This window comes from Pristiophorus japonicus, chromosome 13 (assembly GCF_044704955.1).
Source record: "Pristiophorus japonicus isolate sPriJap1 chromosome 13, sPriJap1.hap1, whole genome shotgun sequence".
Lineage (NCBI taxonomy): Eukaryota > Metazoa > Chordata > Chondrichthyes > Pristiophoridae > Pristiophorus > Pristiophorus japonicus.
The window spans coordinates 20,653,763-20,672,771 of NC_091989.1; the positions used below are offsets into that span (position 1 = coordinate 20,653,763).

Here is a 19,009-nt window from a genome sequence, read left to right on the forward strand (position 1 = left end):
GGAGACCTGGACGTCTACACTGCCAACGATTTGGATTTTACCTTTGGTGTAGGTGAGCAGCTTTGCCTGGACAGGAGACAGTTTTGGTCGAGCAGCAGGATTCATCCAAATTTTTTCAAAGGTCATTTGCTCATCACAGACTGGCTCGCCCCTGTGTCGATCTCCAAGGAGACTGGGACCCCATCGATGTCCACTTCCATCATCCACGGAGAACTTGCGGTGGAGCAGGTAAAGGTTCCATACTCTTCTTCCAGGGTTTGAGCAGCTTCATCTTCATCTGTGTCGGAGCCCCAGTGATCAGCCAACTCATGAGATGTGGTGAGTACAGCCTTTTCTGCACATTCTCTGAAGGCGCCCTTTCTCTTTGCAGCCTTTGCATGCATAGTCTTTGTAGCGGCACTGGTGGGCTTCTCGGCCTTTTGGCTAAGATCATGCGAAACTGACCTGACCAGCCACCATGACCTCCGGGTGGTTCTCCCTGGATCAGGAAGGTATATGCTTGCTTTTTTGGAAACAGGAGGTGGGTGGGGTGGCTTGACCCATCCACCTCCACGGAGGTGTGTGGGGGACCTGACCCATCCACCTCCATGGCACGAACCTGGTATTGCAGTACTTCCAGGAACGGTGCAGTGGCTCTAGGCCTTTTGGCTAAGAGCATTGGCGCAGAGTGATCCTTGGCATGTGCAAGGTGACCTCTGGCGTTTGTGATTTGACAAAGAATTGGAACGATTGGCTACGAATTAAAAAAAAAAAAAAAAACTGGTGGGCCCTGTGGTTTCCTCCACAGCGCCAACACGGGGCCATCCGGTTTGCCCCATGTGGCGGACTCAGGGTTGCGGGACTCGGGGCAGCATTTCTGCCTTTAGAAGTATCCATGCGGTGCACTGCGCTCGCCGGTTTAGAGTCCCGGGTTAGTATTCGCCTGGAGTCACCGACCGAAACCCTGTAGGCCTGGCTCACTTGAATTGCTTTCTGCAGGGTGACCGTGATGTCAGCCGAGAGCAATTTGTGTAGGAGGCCTTCTTGGCCGTTTCCGATGACAAATATGTCCCTTAATGCTTCATTAAGGTAGTCGCCAAACTCACCCGGTGCAGCTAGTCTTCTTAAGTGTGCAGCATACTTGGTAATTTCCTGGCCCTCAGGTCGCCGGTAAGTGTAGAACCGGTGCCTGGCTGTGAGGATGCTTTCTTTCGGTTTTAGCTGTTCCTGTCTGAGTGTCACAAGTTGCTCATCGGTCTTGGTGGTTGCCTTCTCCGGGGCGAGTAAGTCTCTGACGCGACCGTAGATGGCGGGCCCACAACTGCTAAGCAGGATGGCCCTGCGTTTGTTTGGTAGTGTAGCCGGTGAGTCCCCGTCCAGGTCATTGGCTATAAAGAAGTGTCCCAATCTTTCCACAAAAGCGTCCCAATCTTCCCCCTCTGTGAATTGCTGAAGGTTGCTGAGGTTAGACATGTTAAGCATGTAGTTCGTGACCTCGTATTCCCGTCGCCAGTTGTAGTGTATGTAGGCACCTTTAGTAATGACTCCACGAGGCAGGGTATGATACTTAAACTGTGTAGGCCTATAGTGTTTTATTTGCAGCTCCTGAGTGACGACAACAAGCTGTGAGTTCCCTTTTATACTGGGTTACCTCCTAGGTCTCCAGCAGCAGCACCCTCTGGTGTACCAGTAAGGTGTGTACAGTATAAGAGTACATTCAATGTGGCATAACAGTGTTACAGACATCACACAGTAAACAGGCATGCATACACAACACAATCCACTTGGAATATATGTCTACAACCACAAGGAACATTTTACCCAAGAACGGGCCTGCATAGTCGACGTGTACCCTAGACCACGGTTTGGAGGGCCAAGACCATAAACTTAGCGGCGCTTCCCTGGGTACATTGCTTAACTGCGAGCATGTATTACATCTGTGAACGCAGGGCTCTAAGTCCGCATCAATACCAGACCACCACACGTGGGATCTGGCTATCGCTTTCATCATTACAATGCCTGGGTAGGTACTGTGGAGGTCATTGATGAAGGTGTTTCTGCCTTCTTGGGAACCACTACTCATTGCTCCACAGAAGGCAGTTTGCCTGTATAGATATTTCATCTTTGCACCGCTGGAACGGCTTTATCTCTTCCTGCATTTCCACTGGGACACTGGACCAGCTCCCGTGAAGCATACAGCTTTTGACTAGAGATAATAAGGGGTCCTGGCTTGTCCAGGTTTTGATCTGCCGGGCAGTGTCGGGTGATTGCTCACTCTGAAATGCTTCCATAACCATGGCTAGATCTGCGGGCTGCGCCATTTCCACCCCCGTGATGGGCAATGGCAGCCTACTGAGAGCATCGACGCAGTTTTCTGTGCCTGGCCTGTGGCGGATGGCGTAGTTGTATGCGGACAACGTGAGCGCCCATCTCTGGATGCGAGCCGATGCATTGGTATTTATCCCTTTACTCTCGGAGAACAGGGATATAAATGGCTTATGGTCAGTTTCCAATTCGAATTTTAGCCCAAACAGGTATTGATGCATTTTCTTTACCCCATAGACACACGCTAACACTTCTTTCTCAATCATGCTGTAGACTCTCTCAGCCTTAAACAGACTCCTGGATGCATAAGCAACTGGTTGCAGTTTCCCAAAATCATTAGCTTGTTGCAATACACACCCGACGCCATATGACGACGCATCACATGCTAGTACCAAACGCTTACATGGACCATACAACACAAGCAATTTGTTTGAGCATAACAATTTTCTCGCTTTTACAAAGGCATTTTCTTGGCTTTTGCCCCAAACCCATTCGTCCCCTTTTCGTAGTAAGATATGCAGTGGTTCTAACAGTATGCTGAGACCCGGTAAGAAGTTACCAAAGTAGGAGTCCCAGAAATGACCGCAGCTCCGTCACGTTCTGTGGCCTCAGTGCGTTCTCGATTGCCTCCGTCTTCGCATTGGTGGGCCTGATGCCATCTGCCGCAATCCTCCTTCCCAGGAACTCTACTTCCGGCGCTTGGAAAACGCACTTTGAGCGTTTTAACCTGAGCCCCATGCGGTTGAGTCGATTAAGAACCTCCTCCTATTTCTGCAGATACTCGACTGTGTTCCGACCTGTGACCAAGATGTTGTCCTGGAAGACCACGGTGTGCGGGACTAACTTCAGTAAGCTTTCCATGTTTCTCTGGAATATCGCCACCGCCGATCGGATTCCAAACGGGCATCTGTTATAAACAAAAAGACCTTTGTGCGTGTTGATGCAGGTGAGGGCCTTCGATGATTCCTCCAGTTCCTGCATCATGTAGGTTGAAGTCAGATCCAGCTTCGTGAACGTCTTTCCTCCCGCCAGCGTTGCAAAGAGGTCGTCGGCCTTTGGTAGTGGGTATTGGTCCTGCAGGGAGAAACGATTTCTAATCGCCACAGATTCTGATGGTGCCGTGTCCCTTGAGGACTGGGACAATAGGACTGGCCCACTTGTTGAACTCGATCGGGGAAATGATGCCCTCTCTTTGCAGCCGGTCTAGCTTGATCGCTACACTTTCTCTCATCATGTACGGTACTGCTCTCACCTTGTGATGGATGGGTCGCGCCCCCAGAATTAGGTGGATCTGCACTTTTGCTCCTTAGAATTTCCCGATGCCTGGTTCGAACAGCAAAGGAAATTTGTTTAAGACCTGGGCACACGAAGTGTCATCAGCAGGCGATAGTGCTCGGACGTCGTCCCTGTTCCAGCGTATCTTTCCCAGCCAGCTCCTGCTGAGCAGCGTGGGACCATCGTCCGGAACCACCCATAGTGGTAGCTTGTACACCGCTCCATCGTAGGAGACCTTTACGGTAGAACTGCCGATTACAGGAATCAGTTCTTTCATGTAAGTTCTTAGTTTCGTGCGAACAGGAGTTAAGACTGGCCTTGAGGCCTTGTTGCACCACAACCTTTCGAAAGTCTTTTTGCCCATGATGGACTGGCTCATGCCTGTGTCCAACTCCATTGACACCGGGACTCCATTTAGTTCAACATTCAGCAGTATCGGGGGACAATTCGTGATGAATGTGTGCACCCCATGTACCTCTGCCTCCTCGATCTGAGGCTCTGGTTCATCGTGATCCTCCGTAGATCTGTCCTTCTCTGCAACATGGTGGTTTGCAGGTTTAACAGGCTTTGCAGCTTGCCTGCACGCTCGTTGGAGGTGTCCCAATGTTCCACAGCCCTTGCAAACGTACTCTTTGTATCGGCATGAATGGAAATGATGATCACCCCCGCAGCACCAACAAGGTGTTAATGGCCTTGCATTCATCATCCTTGATGGTAGACTCTGAGACATCTGCGGACGTGTAGCTGCAGGTATGTGTGACTTGCCCTGTACGTTACGATTCAAAAACAACATCACTTTGTTCACAGTACTTGTAGCAGCACTTGTGTGATTTGAGAGATTTTCTTAGTATTGTCACTGGTGGCAAAGAACGCCTGGGCTATCGCTATGGCCTTTCTCAAGGTTGGGGTCTCTGCAGTCAAATGTTTGCAAAGTATGGTTTCGTAGCCAATGCCAAGTACGAAAAAATCTCTGAGCATGTGCTCCAAATATCCTTCAAATTCACAATGTCCTGCAAGGCGTCTTAGCTCGGCGACATAACTCGCCACTTCTTGGCCTTCAGACCTTTTGTAGGTCTAGAACCGATACCTCGCCATCAGAACGCTTTCCTTCGGGTTCAAATGCTCTCGGACCAGTGTGCACAAATTGTCGTACGATTTCTCCGTGGGTTTCGCTGGAGTGAGCAGATTCTTCATGAGGCCATACGTTGGTGCCCCACAGACGGTGAGGAGGATCGCCCTTCATTTGGCAGCGCTCTCTTCCCCATCTATCTCGTTGGCCACGAAGTATTGGTCGAGTTGCTCCACAAAAGTTTCCCAATCATCTCCCTCCGAGAATTTCTCCAGGATGCCCACTGTTCTCTGTATCTTTGGGTTCGCTATCTGTATCTCGTCGCCAGTTGTTGTGTATGGAGAAAGAATCAGACTGAACACTGTGATCTCAAAGTAAAGTGTGACCTTAGTCTTTTTATTGCAGGTCTTCAGAGTGCCTCTCCAACCTGTGAAGCCTCTTTAAATACCTGTGCTCACAAGGGATTATGGGATCCCTTTGGACTATAGGGGATGATACAAGTATGCTTTTATAACACCGACTGCCACCCTACCTGAGCTTAACTGGCGCAGTGCTTATCAGGAATTGAACATGGGACCCTCTTGGCCTGGGTCCCATGTTCAGCTACTCACTGCACAATTGGATAGCTCTTTCAAAGGGCCAGCCTAGGCATGATGGACCAAACGGTCTCATTCTGTGCTGTATGATCCTATGATAAACTGGCCAAGTCATCTTGAGAACCGTTTACATTTTTGAATTCATCACTGTGTTGTGACTAATCTCCTCTTCTCCCCTCCTCGGTGGTGTCTGCACTCTCTGCCTTAGCCCTTCAGCTAGATCCCTCAATCTGAGAAATATCTCAGTGGCCACTTGCTTCTGCAAAGATGGAGCAATACCTCACACAGACTCACACGAACTGTTACTATGGCAAATAAATCCATTGCGTTGGGTGAAGTAATCCCGTCGGCCCCTTTGCTCTCATCCTACCAGGTCACCAACCCTCCCTTCTTTCCACCACATCCTTGACAAGCAGATGGGAGCTCGGCTTGGCATCTAACCGACCGATGGCGGCAATAGCCATGCAGCACTCCCTCAGTACTGCAGTGGGGCGTCAGAACATAAGAACAATCAGAGCAGGAATAGGCCCCTCTATGGTGGCTGATCTTCTACCTCAACTCCACTCTCCCGCCCTCTCCCCATATCCCTTGATTCCCTTAGTGTCCAAAAATCTATCTACCTCAGTCTTGGATATACTCAACGACTGAAAATCCAGTCCTCTGGGATAGAGAATTCCAAAGATTCACCATCCTCCGAGTGACGGAATTTCTCCTCATCTCAGTCCTAAATGGCCGACCCCTTATTCTGAGACTGTGAGTCCTAGTTCTAGACTCTCCAGCCAGGGGAAACATCTTCGCTGCATCTACCCTGTCAAGCCCTCTAAGAATTTTATATGTTTCAATGAAATCACCTCTCATTCTTCTAAACTCCAGCCTGGATTATGACCTCAAAACCCCTGGTATGAAAACTCAAGCCCACAAACTTCTGGCACAGAATCATCATAGAAAAATTACGACACAGAAGGAGGCCATTCGGCCCATCGTGTCCATGCCAGTCACCACCAGCTGAGCCAAGCTGACACCAACTTCCATGCCTGGGATGTGAGCCTCTCTCCTAGTTACCTCGTGGGACTTTCTGCCACTTTTATATACAGATGTCTAAGTTCTTATCGGCTTACATCATCATCTGAATGTCACCTGCGAGAGAATATATTGAAGAATTTTAGAAAGCTCTATAAATCAGTTGCATCGCCCTCGGGCAAAAACAATCCCCACACAGGATTAGCCAAGGCTCCTATAGCCATCGGGTCCTTGTGATTCATTGCATACCTCAGGAAAACAGCAGTAAATGTTATGAGGAAACACAGGCTTCTCACAAAACTTTGTGACATCCCCCTCCCAATTTTGTGGCCAGATAGCCGTGAAATTACATAAACACTCTCACCATGGTTACCAGCGCCAACACTGCAGCTGCCGGCCTCCACTGATGACAAGAATTTCCTGCTTCTTTGACACATCCCCCTTTATAAAATGCCTCAGCTGTCGGACTTGTCTCTGCTACAAGAAGATCTTCTGAGACTGAAAGTCCTATAAGATTCAAGTGAGTAACTCAATACAATAGGGTCAATGCTGGCGGGGTTTTATTTGGGGGCGCGGGTGGGGGGGGGGAGCGTCTAGCTCATCTCCTGTGGTGGCGCGCATTGGTTTGGTCTGGGGGAACAGTTACTATGTTCAGTTGTGAAGGTGGAGCTGAACTTAACCTGACCCGTCCCTGTTCAAGTACTTTCCATGGGAACGTGATCCTAGAGAGTGGTTAGAATGTAGAACTCACTATCACAGGGATTAGTTGAGGCGGATAGCATAGATACATTTAAGTGGCAGCTAGATAAGCACACGAGGGAGAAAGAACTAAAAGGACATGTTGATAGGTTTCACGAAGAGGGGTGGAAGGAGGCTCGTGTGGAGCATAAACATGGACCTGTTGGGCCAAATGACCTGGTTTTGTGTTGCAAATGCTTTGGGCATCGTTAGCATGGTTGACATTTATTGCCTATCCCTGGATTTCCTTGAGAAGGTAATTGTAAGCATTCTTCTTGAACTGCTGCAGTCCATGTGATGAAGAGGCTCCCACAGCGCTGTTAGGTGGGGGGGGATTCCTGAATTTTGACCCAGCGATGATGAAGGAACAGCTGATATAGACTAGAGAAGCTGGGGTTATTCTCCTTTGAGCAGAGAAGGTTGAGAGGAGATTTGATCGAGGTGTTCAAAATCATGAGGGGTCTAGTCAGAGTAGATAGAGAAAAACTGTTCCCATTGGCGGAAGGGTCAAGAACCAGAGGACACAGACTTAAGGCGATTGGCAAAAAAAACAAAAGTGGCATGAGGAAAAACCTTTTTACGCAGCGAGTGGTTGGGATCTGGACTGCACGGCCTGACAGGGTGGTGGAGGCAGACTCAATTGTGGCTTTCAAAGGGAATTGGATAATTACCTGAAAGAAAAAAATTTGCAAGGCCATGGGGATAGGGCGGGGCAGTGGGCCTAGCTGAAGTGCTCTTGCAGAGAGCCGGCACAGGCTCGACCGGCCAAACAACCTCCTTCTGTACTGTAACCAATCTAAGATTCTATGATATGTCCCAAGTGTGTGACTTGGAGGGGAACTTAGAGGCGATGGTGTTCCCATGCGCCTGCTGCCCTTGTCCTTCGATGTGTTGGAGGTCGCGGGTTTGGGAGGTGCTGTCGAAGAATTCTTGGCGAGTTTGCAGTGCATCCTATAGGTAGTAAAAACTGCAGCCACAGTGCGTCGCTGGTGGAGGGGCTGCTAATTAAGCACACTGCTTAGGATGGTGTCGAGCTTCCTGAGTGTTGTTTTTTTTTATTCGTAGCCAATCTTTCCAATTCTTTGTCAAATCACAAACGCCAGAGGTCACCTTGCACACATCAAGGATCACTCTGCGCCAATGCTCTTAGCCAAAAGGCCTAGAGCCACTGCACCGTTCCTGGAAGTACTGCAGTACCAGGTTCGTGCCATGGAGGTGAATGGGTCAGGCCCCTCACACACCTCCATGGAGGTGGATGGGTCAAACCACCCCACCCACCTCCAATTTCCTCCTGAGTGTTGTTTCCGCTGCACCTATCCAGGCAGGTGGAGAGTATTCCATCACATCACGCACATCATGAGTTCATTTAGAGTCTAATTGATGGGGTAGGTTCCTTGTAAATCCTTGACTCTGCCTTTGGGAGAGACCAGATTATTGTGGTCAAAAATAACATGGGGGGAAATAACTGGTTTTCTTTCTCAGCTGAGGTTGAACAGTCATTCAATAATGTGGAAGGTTGCGAGCCTGGGACACAGCTCACCGTATGTTGGTACTGAGCATTGGCATAGCAGCAGATTCCGCCATCTTATCACCCCTATACATTAATAGCATGAAGCAAGGCTGATGTGAATAATACAGGACATGGGGGTGGGGGAAATGGTCTTAAAGGGATGCACTAAGTCACACCTAGCTGCATTTCAGTTGCAGAATATTACATTCTGTGCCACGTGGTTCCGTCCTAATGAAACGGCACGGGGTAGCAATTTGTCTGGGTTTTCAAGCCCAAATCCGGTGCTGTGTGCACCCTAACCGAGAGGCCAGTGGTCAGCCCGGATTTGGGCCTCCTGTAAATAATTTGTGCCATCAGGAGTGCTGCAGAGCCGAAGGAGAATTCCTTCCAACTCCCAGCCCCGCATCAACATTTTTAAAAATCAATTTTTTTTAAACTTCCCTTTCTGGTGGCTTGATTTTGTGCTCTCCTCTTGGAGCACTAAAGCGAAGGTCTTTAACCACTCTTTTCTTTTTATGTACCTATAGAAACTCTTACTATCTGTTTTAATATTTCATGCTAGTTTACTTTCATAATCTATCTTCCCTCTCTTTATCATTTTTTTTGTCGTTCTTTGCTGGCTTTTAAAAGTTTCCCAATCCTCTGGCCTCCCACTGGTCGTGGCCACATTGTATGCCCTTGTTTTCAATTTGATACCATCCCTTATTTCCTCAGTTAGCCACGGATGGTTATCCCTTCTCTTACAGTCTTTCCTTCTCATTGGGATATATTTTTGTTGCGAGTTATGAAATATCTCCTTAAATGTCTGCCACTGCTCATCAACTGTCCCATACTTTAATCTATTTTCCCAGTCCACTTTAGCCAACTCTGCCTTCATACCTTTGTAGTCTCCTTTATTTAAGCTTAGGACCCTGGTTTGAGATCCAACTTTCTCACCCTCCAACTGAATTTGAAATTCAACCATGTTATGATCACTCATTCCTAGAGGACCCTTTACTTGGAGATCATTTATTAATCCTGTCTCATTACACTGTACCAGATCTAAGATAGCCTGCTCCCTGGTTGGTTCCGCAACGTACTGTTCAAGGAAACTATTCCGGATACACTCTATGAACTCTTCCTCAAGGCTACCCTGGCCAATTTGTTTGTCCAATCAATATGAAGGTTAAAATCGCCCATGATTATTGCCGTTCCTTTATTACAAGCCTGCATTATTTCTTCAGGGAGGGCATTCCAGAGCTTAGGGATATCGAGAATGCACAAAGGGGCAGAATTGGAGGAGAGTAGAGATCTTGGAGAGTTGTAGTGCTGGAGGAGGTTACAAAGATAGGGAGGGGTGAAGCCATGGAGGGATTTGATATCAAGGCTGAGACTTTTAAAATCAAGCATTGCTGGACTGGGAGCAAGTGTAGGTCAGCGAGCACAGGGGTGGTTGGTGAACGAGACTTGGTGCAAGTTAGGACACAGACAGCAGAGTTTTGGATGAGCTCAAATTTACAGAGGGTGCATCATGGAAGGGCGGCCAGGAGAGCATTGGAATAGTCAAGTCTGGAGATAACAAAGGCATGGATGAGGGTTTCAGTGGCAGATGAGCTGAGGCAGGGATGGAGACCGACAATGTTAGGGTGGTGGAAGTAGATGGTGATGGAGAGGATATGGGGTTGAAAGCTCAGCTCAGGATCAAATAGGCACAACAAGATTCAATGTCTATGAAGAATGTGTCATTACATAGAATTGCATGGAAACCTATGTATTCTATGTGTCATTAACAATTTGTATACAATCAATTGCAGTAGAGCCACAAGTCCATTCTTCTGTCAGCTACTGTTGAATGAGTGTTGAGGAATGGGAAATATTTGTTGAAAAACCGATGGAGATTCCTCTGCTTTTGAAGAAACCCAGATATAGGGAAAGGTCCCAATGATACATAGTGCCACCAGTGCTCGAGTTACCAGAAAGAAATATATTTAAATGAAAAGGTGAGTAACACTGCCTTTATGTTCTTCATTTCCACAGAAAATGAGGGCACTCTGGCTCTTGCTCAGCATCATCCTCATCATCAGCATCGCTGCTCACAAACGGATAACTTTCGTCGGGTGAGTAGCTTTTTTGGGTCATCAACCATTCCTGAGCTATGAAGGTTGGCAGCCAATCTGCTCCTAGGGCCTGTTCCCAGGTCTCTCCTTCCAGGTCTCTGCTCCCAGGTCTCCTTTCCCAGGGCTTTCCCCCGGGTTTCTGCTCTAAGGGCCTTCTCCTAGGCCTCTTCCCAGAATGCTGCTCCAGTTCTCTGCTGCCAGGTGGCTGTTCCTAGGACCTACTCCCAGGACTCTTCCCAGGGCCCCCAACTAGGCTTTAACAATTAACCCCCTATTATAAATGGGTTAACTGCGTTAAAATAAGTACAGGGTACTTGTAAAAAGGGATGGTGAAAGACTCAGGTGACTAAATCTATTTTCGTTGGAAAACATGAGGCTGAGGGAAGATGTGATCCAACTCATCAAAATGAGTATCAATGAGGTGGAAGTAAACATGTGGTTTAAGTTGGACAATGAGTGTGGGATACGATGGCATGGGCACAACATTCAAGAGTCTCGGCAAGGTTAGCATCGGAATAAACCTTTTTCCCTCACAAGTTAGTCCACGTGGAACGGACTCCCAGAGAAAGATTAATTTCTGGTCAACTGACCCCTTTTAAAAGAGCTAGATCGATATAAAGTAAAGACCTCAAGGCATCCCAAAGCACTTTACTGCCAATAAAGTATTATTGAAGTGTAGTCGCTGTTGTAATGTAAGAAATGTGGCAGCAATTTGCGCACAGCAAGTCCCACAAACAGCATTGAGATAATGACCAGATAATCTGTTTTAGTGATGTTGATTGAAGGATAAATCTTGGTCAGGACTCTGAGGAGTAGGTGGGAAAAGAACTTAGTGTTCCTTAAAGAAGGGGACTGACATGTTGATGGTGGGAGAGATAGAACGATCAGACCTGGGCTCTGCATGGAATGGACTTGATTGCCTGAATGACACTTCCTGTTAAATGTTCCAAAATGGCCACCAGAGCCCACTCCCACATTCCAGTTACTTCAGCAAACTAATAAAAAATTTTAATGGCTTGAAAAGTCACAAATAATTCACTTGTTTAAACTGTTTTTTTTTTTAATTACTTCTCCCTCTCCTCATTTTTTACTTTTACTGATTTTTGCTCCAGGTTTGGGTCCCAGGTGAGGTAGCAGACATTCTGTTCTATAATCGTCTTCTGGAAGGTTCCGAGCTCATGAAAGTTGTCTGTTAGGACTTGTCTGCCGGATTTCATTCGCTGTGCAGACGTTTGATCTTCCTCTCAGCACCCCTTCCCCCATCCCCCGTACCATCCTTACGACAATCAGCCATTTGGGCTATCAAGGCACTGCTTAGATCATTATAAACAGATCTTATCAAAAGTGTGGCATTTTGTAATGTGAGATTAAAAGAAAAACATCAAATCTGAAATATGAAGAGAAAAAGCAGGAAACGTACAGAACATCAAGCAGTATCGAAGGATTAATGTTTCATGGTGTAACCGTCATTGGAATTGCTTAACAACCAGTCATTATGTAAATTGGGCATGTTCTCACTGGAAAAGAGAGCGTTGAGCGATGATATGATTGTTGTTTTTAAGATTCTAAAGGGACTAGATAATGTCGACCATGGCAAGCTGCCTCAACTTCTCCACTACGGAGCAGCTTCTCTAGGGAGACAGCGGAAGCAGTTTGTATTTATTCATTCAAATGCAATTTAGATCAATTCCTTTCAGTGAATACTGGAGTGGTTCAAGATGGGCCACCACCACCTTCTCGGGGTAACTAGGGACGGGCAATAAATGCTGGCCTTGCCAGTGATGCCCACATCCCAAGAATGAATAAGAAGAGCACAAGGCATGCTGGGATAGTCCACATGAGAAAACTTTTAGCTGTATTGGGTAGGTTTGCCAACTCTGGTTGGCCATGTTCTTGGAGGTGTCATCACATGACCTTCTGCCTCCAACCACTCCGCCCCCACATTCCCGCCACTGGTCTCCCAACATGTCTATCCGCGTGTTCCCATGCCAATCGGAAAGTGAATAGGCTCTACATTACACAATTGGAGGATTTTTGACTGTCAGTCTGTCAGTCAAACAGCCTTTTTTTTCGCCCTCATGTCCAATATTTTTTTATAAACTAGTTAACAAAAATGCTCAAAGAATTTTTTTTAAAAGGCACATTTTTTTAATGCCCCTGTGGTTTTTTTTCCCCCCAGGTTTTGCCCACAGCAGATTAGTCTTTAATTCCTGGAGACACTAGGGAAATCCTGGAGGGTTGCCAAACCTAGTAAAGTGGTACTCTCTTTGTTGAAAACCTGGGTTTGATGTCGACTGTGACACTCACTATATCTCTCAATCGTTCTCCAAAAGACATTAATCATCACTTGAGCCTAATGATGTCATTTGCTCCCAAGACTGGACATATTCTGACAGTTCTTCCTCTGCCAGAGACTAAGATGATAACTGGTGAAATGCAAATTCTTTTTGTTGCTAAGAGAAGAGGACAGTTTTAGTTACGGAGGGTACAGTGATAATTGGCAGTGATTATCAGGTGGTGTGGACAACAGACACTCCTGATTGCCTTCAGGAGTCAGAGAGGAATTTCCCAAAGATTCGCCCCCTTATCCCTGGAGATTGTGAGGCTAGAGGCACATGGCAGCACCGTTGTGTAAATGGAGAAGACTCGATGGGCCTTGTGGTCCTTCCTCGTCCTTTTTTTTGTGTATGTTCGTGTGTGTGTGTTGTCATTTGAATTTTAAATAACCCATAATTCTGTATATTTTACCAAAACCCCGCCCCCTAGTGACCAGGTACTGCGGATCCATGCCGGCAGCCAGGAGCAGCTTGCTCTGGTGAAGTCCCTAGAGGAATTGGAACAACTGAAGGTAATTGCCCCTAGTTAACTGTGGCATTTTTCTGTGTCAAAGGCATCATGTCATTTGGAGAATCTGAGACCTCAAGCCAGAAATTCATATTTACAGGCATGTGCAGTAGGACCCCAAAAAGTTAGACCTTCTATCTTGCCCAATCTTCTCTTCCTTCCACAACCTTTGACAACCCAAGCTTGGTGTCACACACCCAAAGCGTCTTGGTTTACCTTATCTTCTCTCCTACCCTTGGTAATGTCTTGCAATATGAGCCTAGGCCATTCACTTAGGTTTCTCAAAAATTCTGCTCTCTGTGATCGAGGACCAGGCAGTGTGCTAACAGAGAAACTGGACATGAGCCATCACTGTTTGATACTGTTGCTGGAACTGGTTGCCAGGAAGGACAGTTGAGGCCACAACCCTGGGCTCCTCAGTGAAATGAACTGTAGTAAAAATACTTTTATTTATATAGCGCCTTTCATCGCCTCTGGACATTTCAACAGGCTTTACAGCCAATAAAGCACTTTTCAAGTGTGGAAGCCCATCTGTACCTAGCAAGGTTCCACAAACAGCAATGAGATGATGACCAGATAATCTGTTTTTAGTGATGTTGGGTGAGGGATAGATATTGGCCAGGACACCGGGGAAAGCTCCCCTGATCTTTTTCGAAATAGAGCCATGTCATGTATGTAGATCATGTATACTAACTGTATAGTCACATAAGGTATGCCACCAGAGGGCACTGCGGTGGGAGACTTGAGGGTCACCTGCATAGGTGTGTAGAGCCCAGTATAAAAGGCTGCCCACCATGCTTGTGCTTCACTCTGGAGTTACAATAAATGGGACTAAGATCACAACAGCTCAAGTACAATACTAGACCTCATGGAGTCATTCATAAGAGTATTACAGACATAACAAGCCATGGGATCTTTTACATCCACCTGAGAGAGCAGGCAGGACCTCGGTTTAACAGCTCATCTGAAACAGTGCAGCACTCCCTCAGTATCTATACTGGAGTGTCAGCCTAGATCATACGCTCAAGTCTCTGGAGTGGGACCTGAACCCACAACCTCCTGTCACTAGGGTGGGCACGCTACCCACTGAGTCACAGCTTACTTCCTTACATCCTACTTTATTTGATAAAGTCCAACTCTGAAATCTCCATTTCTGCCTCCTTTGCAGCTCGATTTCTGGAAGGAACCTGCAAGGACTGCCCTCCCAATCGATCTACGAGTCCCTGCCAAGCATGTCCGCACCATCAAAACCTTTCTGGAGTCTAAAGGCATCGCTTATTCCGTCATGATCGAGAACCTGCAGGTAAGTCCGGGAATATTTCAGATTCTTGGCCCGTGCTGTGTTGGTTGTCAGTTTGTGATTGAGTGGGGGAAGAGAGCTGATGCTGTACGGCTGTTTAATGAGTCTTTCGGCTTGTGATAAGTAGTGAAACTCCGAGTAAGTGCAGCTGCAAGGGTGGGTCACTGAACGTCAGCACAAAGTTCCCAGGCTGTTAAAACAGCAAACAGAATGATGCCTTGCATAGCAGGGGGTGTAACATATATATCCAAGGAGGCCATTTTCAAACTGTACTTGCCCCTGGTGAGACCACATTTGGAGCACTGCATGCAGTTTTGGTGTCCCTGTCTGGGATTGTTCTCCTTAGAGTCGAGAGGGTTTCAGGGGAAATTTAATAGAGGTGCTCAAAATGCTGAGGGGTTTTGATATTGAGTGGAAAGGAGTGGCAGGAGTGTCAATAACCAGAGGAGACATATTTACGATAATTGACAAAAGAATCAGAGGGGAGATGAGGAGAAATGTTTTTATGCAGCAAATTATGATCTGGAATGCACCGCCTGAAAGGGCAGTGGAAGCAGTTTCAATAGTAACTTTCAAAAGGGAGTTGGATAAATACTTGAAGCGGGAAACATTTGCAAACTATGGGGAACGAGCAAGTGAGTGAGTCTAATTGGATAGTGTTGTGTCCTTAGATGCTCTAACCATGACTCCACGAGGCAATGTGTTGTACTCGAACTGTAGTGACCTCAATCCTTTGTTAGTTAACTTCAGAGTGAGGATCACACCTGGTGGCCTGCCTTTTATACTAGGCCAGGCACACCTGTACAGGTAACCTACAAGTCTCCCACTGCTGTGCCCTCTGGTGGCACACCTTGTGATAGCACCAACAGTGGCCATGTAGGATACATGACAGATAGCTCTACCAAAGAACCGGCACAGGCAGGATGGGCCGAATGGCCTCCTTCAGTGCGGTATCATGCTATGATTCTATGGATTCAAAAAGGAGTCATTGGAGGGTCTGCAGGGAAGGGCCACAGTTGATCCCAGAACTTAAGAGAATGAGGTATGAGGAACGATTAAAGGCTCTGGGTCTTTTCTTTCTTGAAAAGAGAAGAACGAGAGGGGAAATGATAGAAGTGTTTAAAATGATAAAAGGTTTGAACAAATTGGATCCCTGTCAGCTTTTCTGCCATGTACAGAATTTAAGCACAAAGGGTCAAATTTACAAATTTCAAAACAGTTGGATATATGCATGTAAAGAAAAAAAATGCAGGTCCACAGGGAAAGTGCAGTGGGGCTAATTGAATAACTCTCTGAAAAAGTCGGCACATGCACGATAGGCCGAATAGCCTCCTTCTTTCATTCTGTGTAATTAAGGACAGCTAAAGAAAATGGGAGGAGCTATTTTACTAAAAGAGTAGGAATTATGTGGAACAGATGACCGGCACAGGTGGTGGAATGAGCAACCTTAATGGGGTTCAAGAAGAAACTAGCTAGGTTCTTGTCAACTAATGGGATTCAGGGTTTAGAAACGCACAGTAATGTGGCTGGGTTTGGTAGATGGTCCGAACTGTTACTATGGTTACGAAGTACTTGCCTCTTTTATTTATCGCTCCGGAAGGAAGTGACTCCTTACTGGGCTGGAACTCTCCAAGGGTCCATCCTTCATGTGTGAGCCTAGACTGCGGAGGGTTTGCACGGCATTTGTCTGTAGAAAGCTGCACAGCTAAGTTTTATCCTGTCCAAGCCTCAAATCTACTTTCCAGCAGTGATCACTGGATAGTGGTCAGGAGAGTGGGTCCTGGTTAATCCATTTCCCCCAAGGCCTTTACCCATTGAGCCATTGGGGGCAATATTTAACGTACATCATGTCGTCTCATTTTCTCACGACTATCATCCTCTTTAAACAGCTCTTGAAAGAAATCCGTTCACTTTTGTACTCCTGGTAAAGCAGCGTTTCTTCTCATTCCATGCTGTTTCAGGTCCTTACTCCATGAATTACTTTTCATCCATCCCAATAGCACAGGGACCTATTCCATGGTGAATTTGATTGTCTTTGTTTTCGTTGAATGCTTTTAGTTTATTAGTGATAAAAATATTGGAGATGGGAGAAAAAAGGCTGTTTGGTTGGGCGGGACAATTGGAGGCGGGAGGTCATGTGATGAAACCTCCAGGAATGCACCCAACCTGAGTTGGTAACTGTGAGTGGGCCCGCAATTGGCCACGGTGATTCCGACCATGTTGCCCAACTGAGTCGCAAGCCACCACACCCTGAGCTCCCCCGCTGAGCACTGAGCCCCCCACCGGAGGGAGAACAATGGCGGCGGGGGCGGGGGGAGAGAGCGGCGGGGAGAGGGAGAGCTGGTTGTTGGGGAGGAGGGGGTGGAGCGAGCCTGGTTGTTGGGGGCGGGGAAGAGGGAACTCGGGGAAGACAGATCACGTTCTTCCAACCCCCTTTACACCGACACCCGATTTCTCAGAAAGCTCAGTGTGTCAGGGACATCGTTGGAATGGATAAAATCCAGAAGCCACGACACTGTCACTATTCACTTCATACCCAGTAAACCTGTTAACAATCCGCACACAATGCCCCATCTATGGCGGGAGGGGTGTGGTGGGGTGGGAGTGGGGGGTGGGTACAGTCATGCACTTGTGCTGGGGTAAGGAGGGACTTCGGCTGGGGGAGGGGTGTGTCCTTTCTGACTCTGAAGTCCAAATGGATCATGTTACGATGTGCAAAGTTAGGCTGGGCGGTCCATTCACATATTCCAGAGAAACTTCAGGGTGTGGCTTATCCTCCAAGGGGACCAATCAGCAATAGATCATGTGCATAAGGGATGGTTTTCTAGACCAATATGCCGAGGAACCAACTAGGGGGGAGGCCATTTAGACTGGGTGTTGTGTAATGAGAGAGGATTAATTAGCAATCTCATTGTGCGAGGCCCCTTGGGGAAGAGTGACCATAATATGGTGGAATTCTACATTAGGATGGAGAATGAAACAGTTAATTCAGAGACCATGGTCCAGAACTTAAAGAAGGGTAACTTTGAAGGTATGAGGCGTGAATTGGCTAGGATAGATTGGCGAATGATACTTAAGGGGTTGACAGTGGATGGGCAATGGCAGACATTTAGAGACCGCATGGGTGAACTACAACAATTGTACATCCCTGTCTGGCGTAAAAATAAAAAAGGAAAGGTGGCTCAACCGTGGCTATCAAGGGAAATCAGGGATGGTATTAAAGCCAAGGAAGTGGCATACAAATTGGCCAGAAATAGCAGCAAACCCATGGACTGGGAGAAATTTAGAACTCAGCAGAGGAGGACAAAGGGTTTGATTAGGGCAGGGAAAATGGAGTACGAGAGGAAGCTTGCAGGGAACATTAAGACAGACTGCAAAAGCTTCTATAGATATGTAAAGAAAAAAAGGTTAGCAAATACAAACGTAGGTCCACTGCAGTCAGAATCAGGGGAAGTCATAACGGGGAACAAAGAAATGGCAGACCAATTGAACAAGTACTTTGGTTCGGTATTCACTATGGAGGACACAAACAACCTTCCGGACATAAAAGGGGTCAGAGGGTCTAGTAAGAAGGAGGAACTGAGGGAAATCCTTATTAGTCGGGAAATTGTGTTGGGGAAATTGATGGGATTGAAGGCCGATAAATCCCCAGGGCTTGATGGACTGCATCACAGAGTACTTAAGGAGGTGGCCTTGGAAATAGCGGATGCATTGACAGTCATTTTCCAACATTCCATTGATTCTGGATCAGTTCCTATGGAGTGGAGGGTAGCCAATGTAACCCCACTTTTTAAAAAAGAAGGGAGAGAGAAAACAGGGAATTATAGACTGGTCAGCCTGACATCGGTAGTGGGTAAAATGATGGAATTAATTATTAAGGATGTCATAGCAGCGCATTTGGAAAGAGGTGACATGATAGGTCCAAGTCAGCATGGATTTGTGAAAGGGAAATCATGCTTGACAAATCTTCTGGAATTTTTTGAGGATGTTTCCAGTAGAGTGGACAAGGGAGAACCAGTTGATGTGGTGTATTTGGACTTTCAGAAGGCCTTCGACAAGGTCCCACACAAGAGATTAATGTGCAAAGTTAAAGCACATGGGATTGGGGGTAGTGTGCTGACATGGATTGAGAACTGGTTGTCAGACAGGAAGCAAAGAGTAGGAGTAAATGGGTACTTTTCCGAATGGCAGACAGTGACTAGTGGGGCACCGCAAGGTTCTGTGCTGGGGCCCCAGCTGTTTACATTGTACATTAAT

General features: G+C 46.9%; 1 protein-coding gene and 1 pseudogene across 2 annotated transcripts in view; both read left to right on the forward strand.

Moving 5' to 3' along the window:
- The first annotated feature begins 300 nt into the window (after positions 1 to 300).
- Positions 301 to 19,009, forward strand: part of LOC139278437 (carboxypeptidase A1-like) — a 37,238-nt gene continuing 18,529 nt past the window's right edge. The window contains exons 1-4 of one of the 2 annotated variants that reach the window (XM_070897203.1): positions 301 to 318; positions 10,529 to 10,608; positions 13,375 to 13,456; positions 14,621 to 14,755. In XM_070897203.1, the coding sequence (XP_070753304.1) occupies positions 10,532 to 10,608; positions 13,375 to 13,456; positions 14,621 to 14,755 (294 nt within the window). In that variant the 5' untranslated portion in view covers positions 301 to 318; positions 10,529 to 10,531. Of the gene's footprint in view, positions 319 to 6,727; positions 6,785 to 10,528; positions 10,609 to 13,374; positions 13,457 to 14,620; positions 14,756 to 19,009 lie in introns of those variants that run through there. The other variant, XM_070897202.1, reaches the window with a different exon arrangement.
- LOC139279169 (U2 spliceosomal RNA) lies at positions 404 to 635 on the forward strand (annotated as a pseudogene).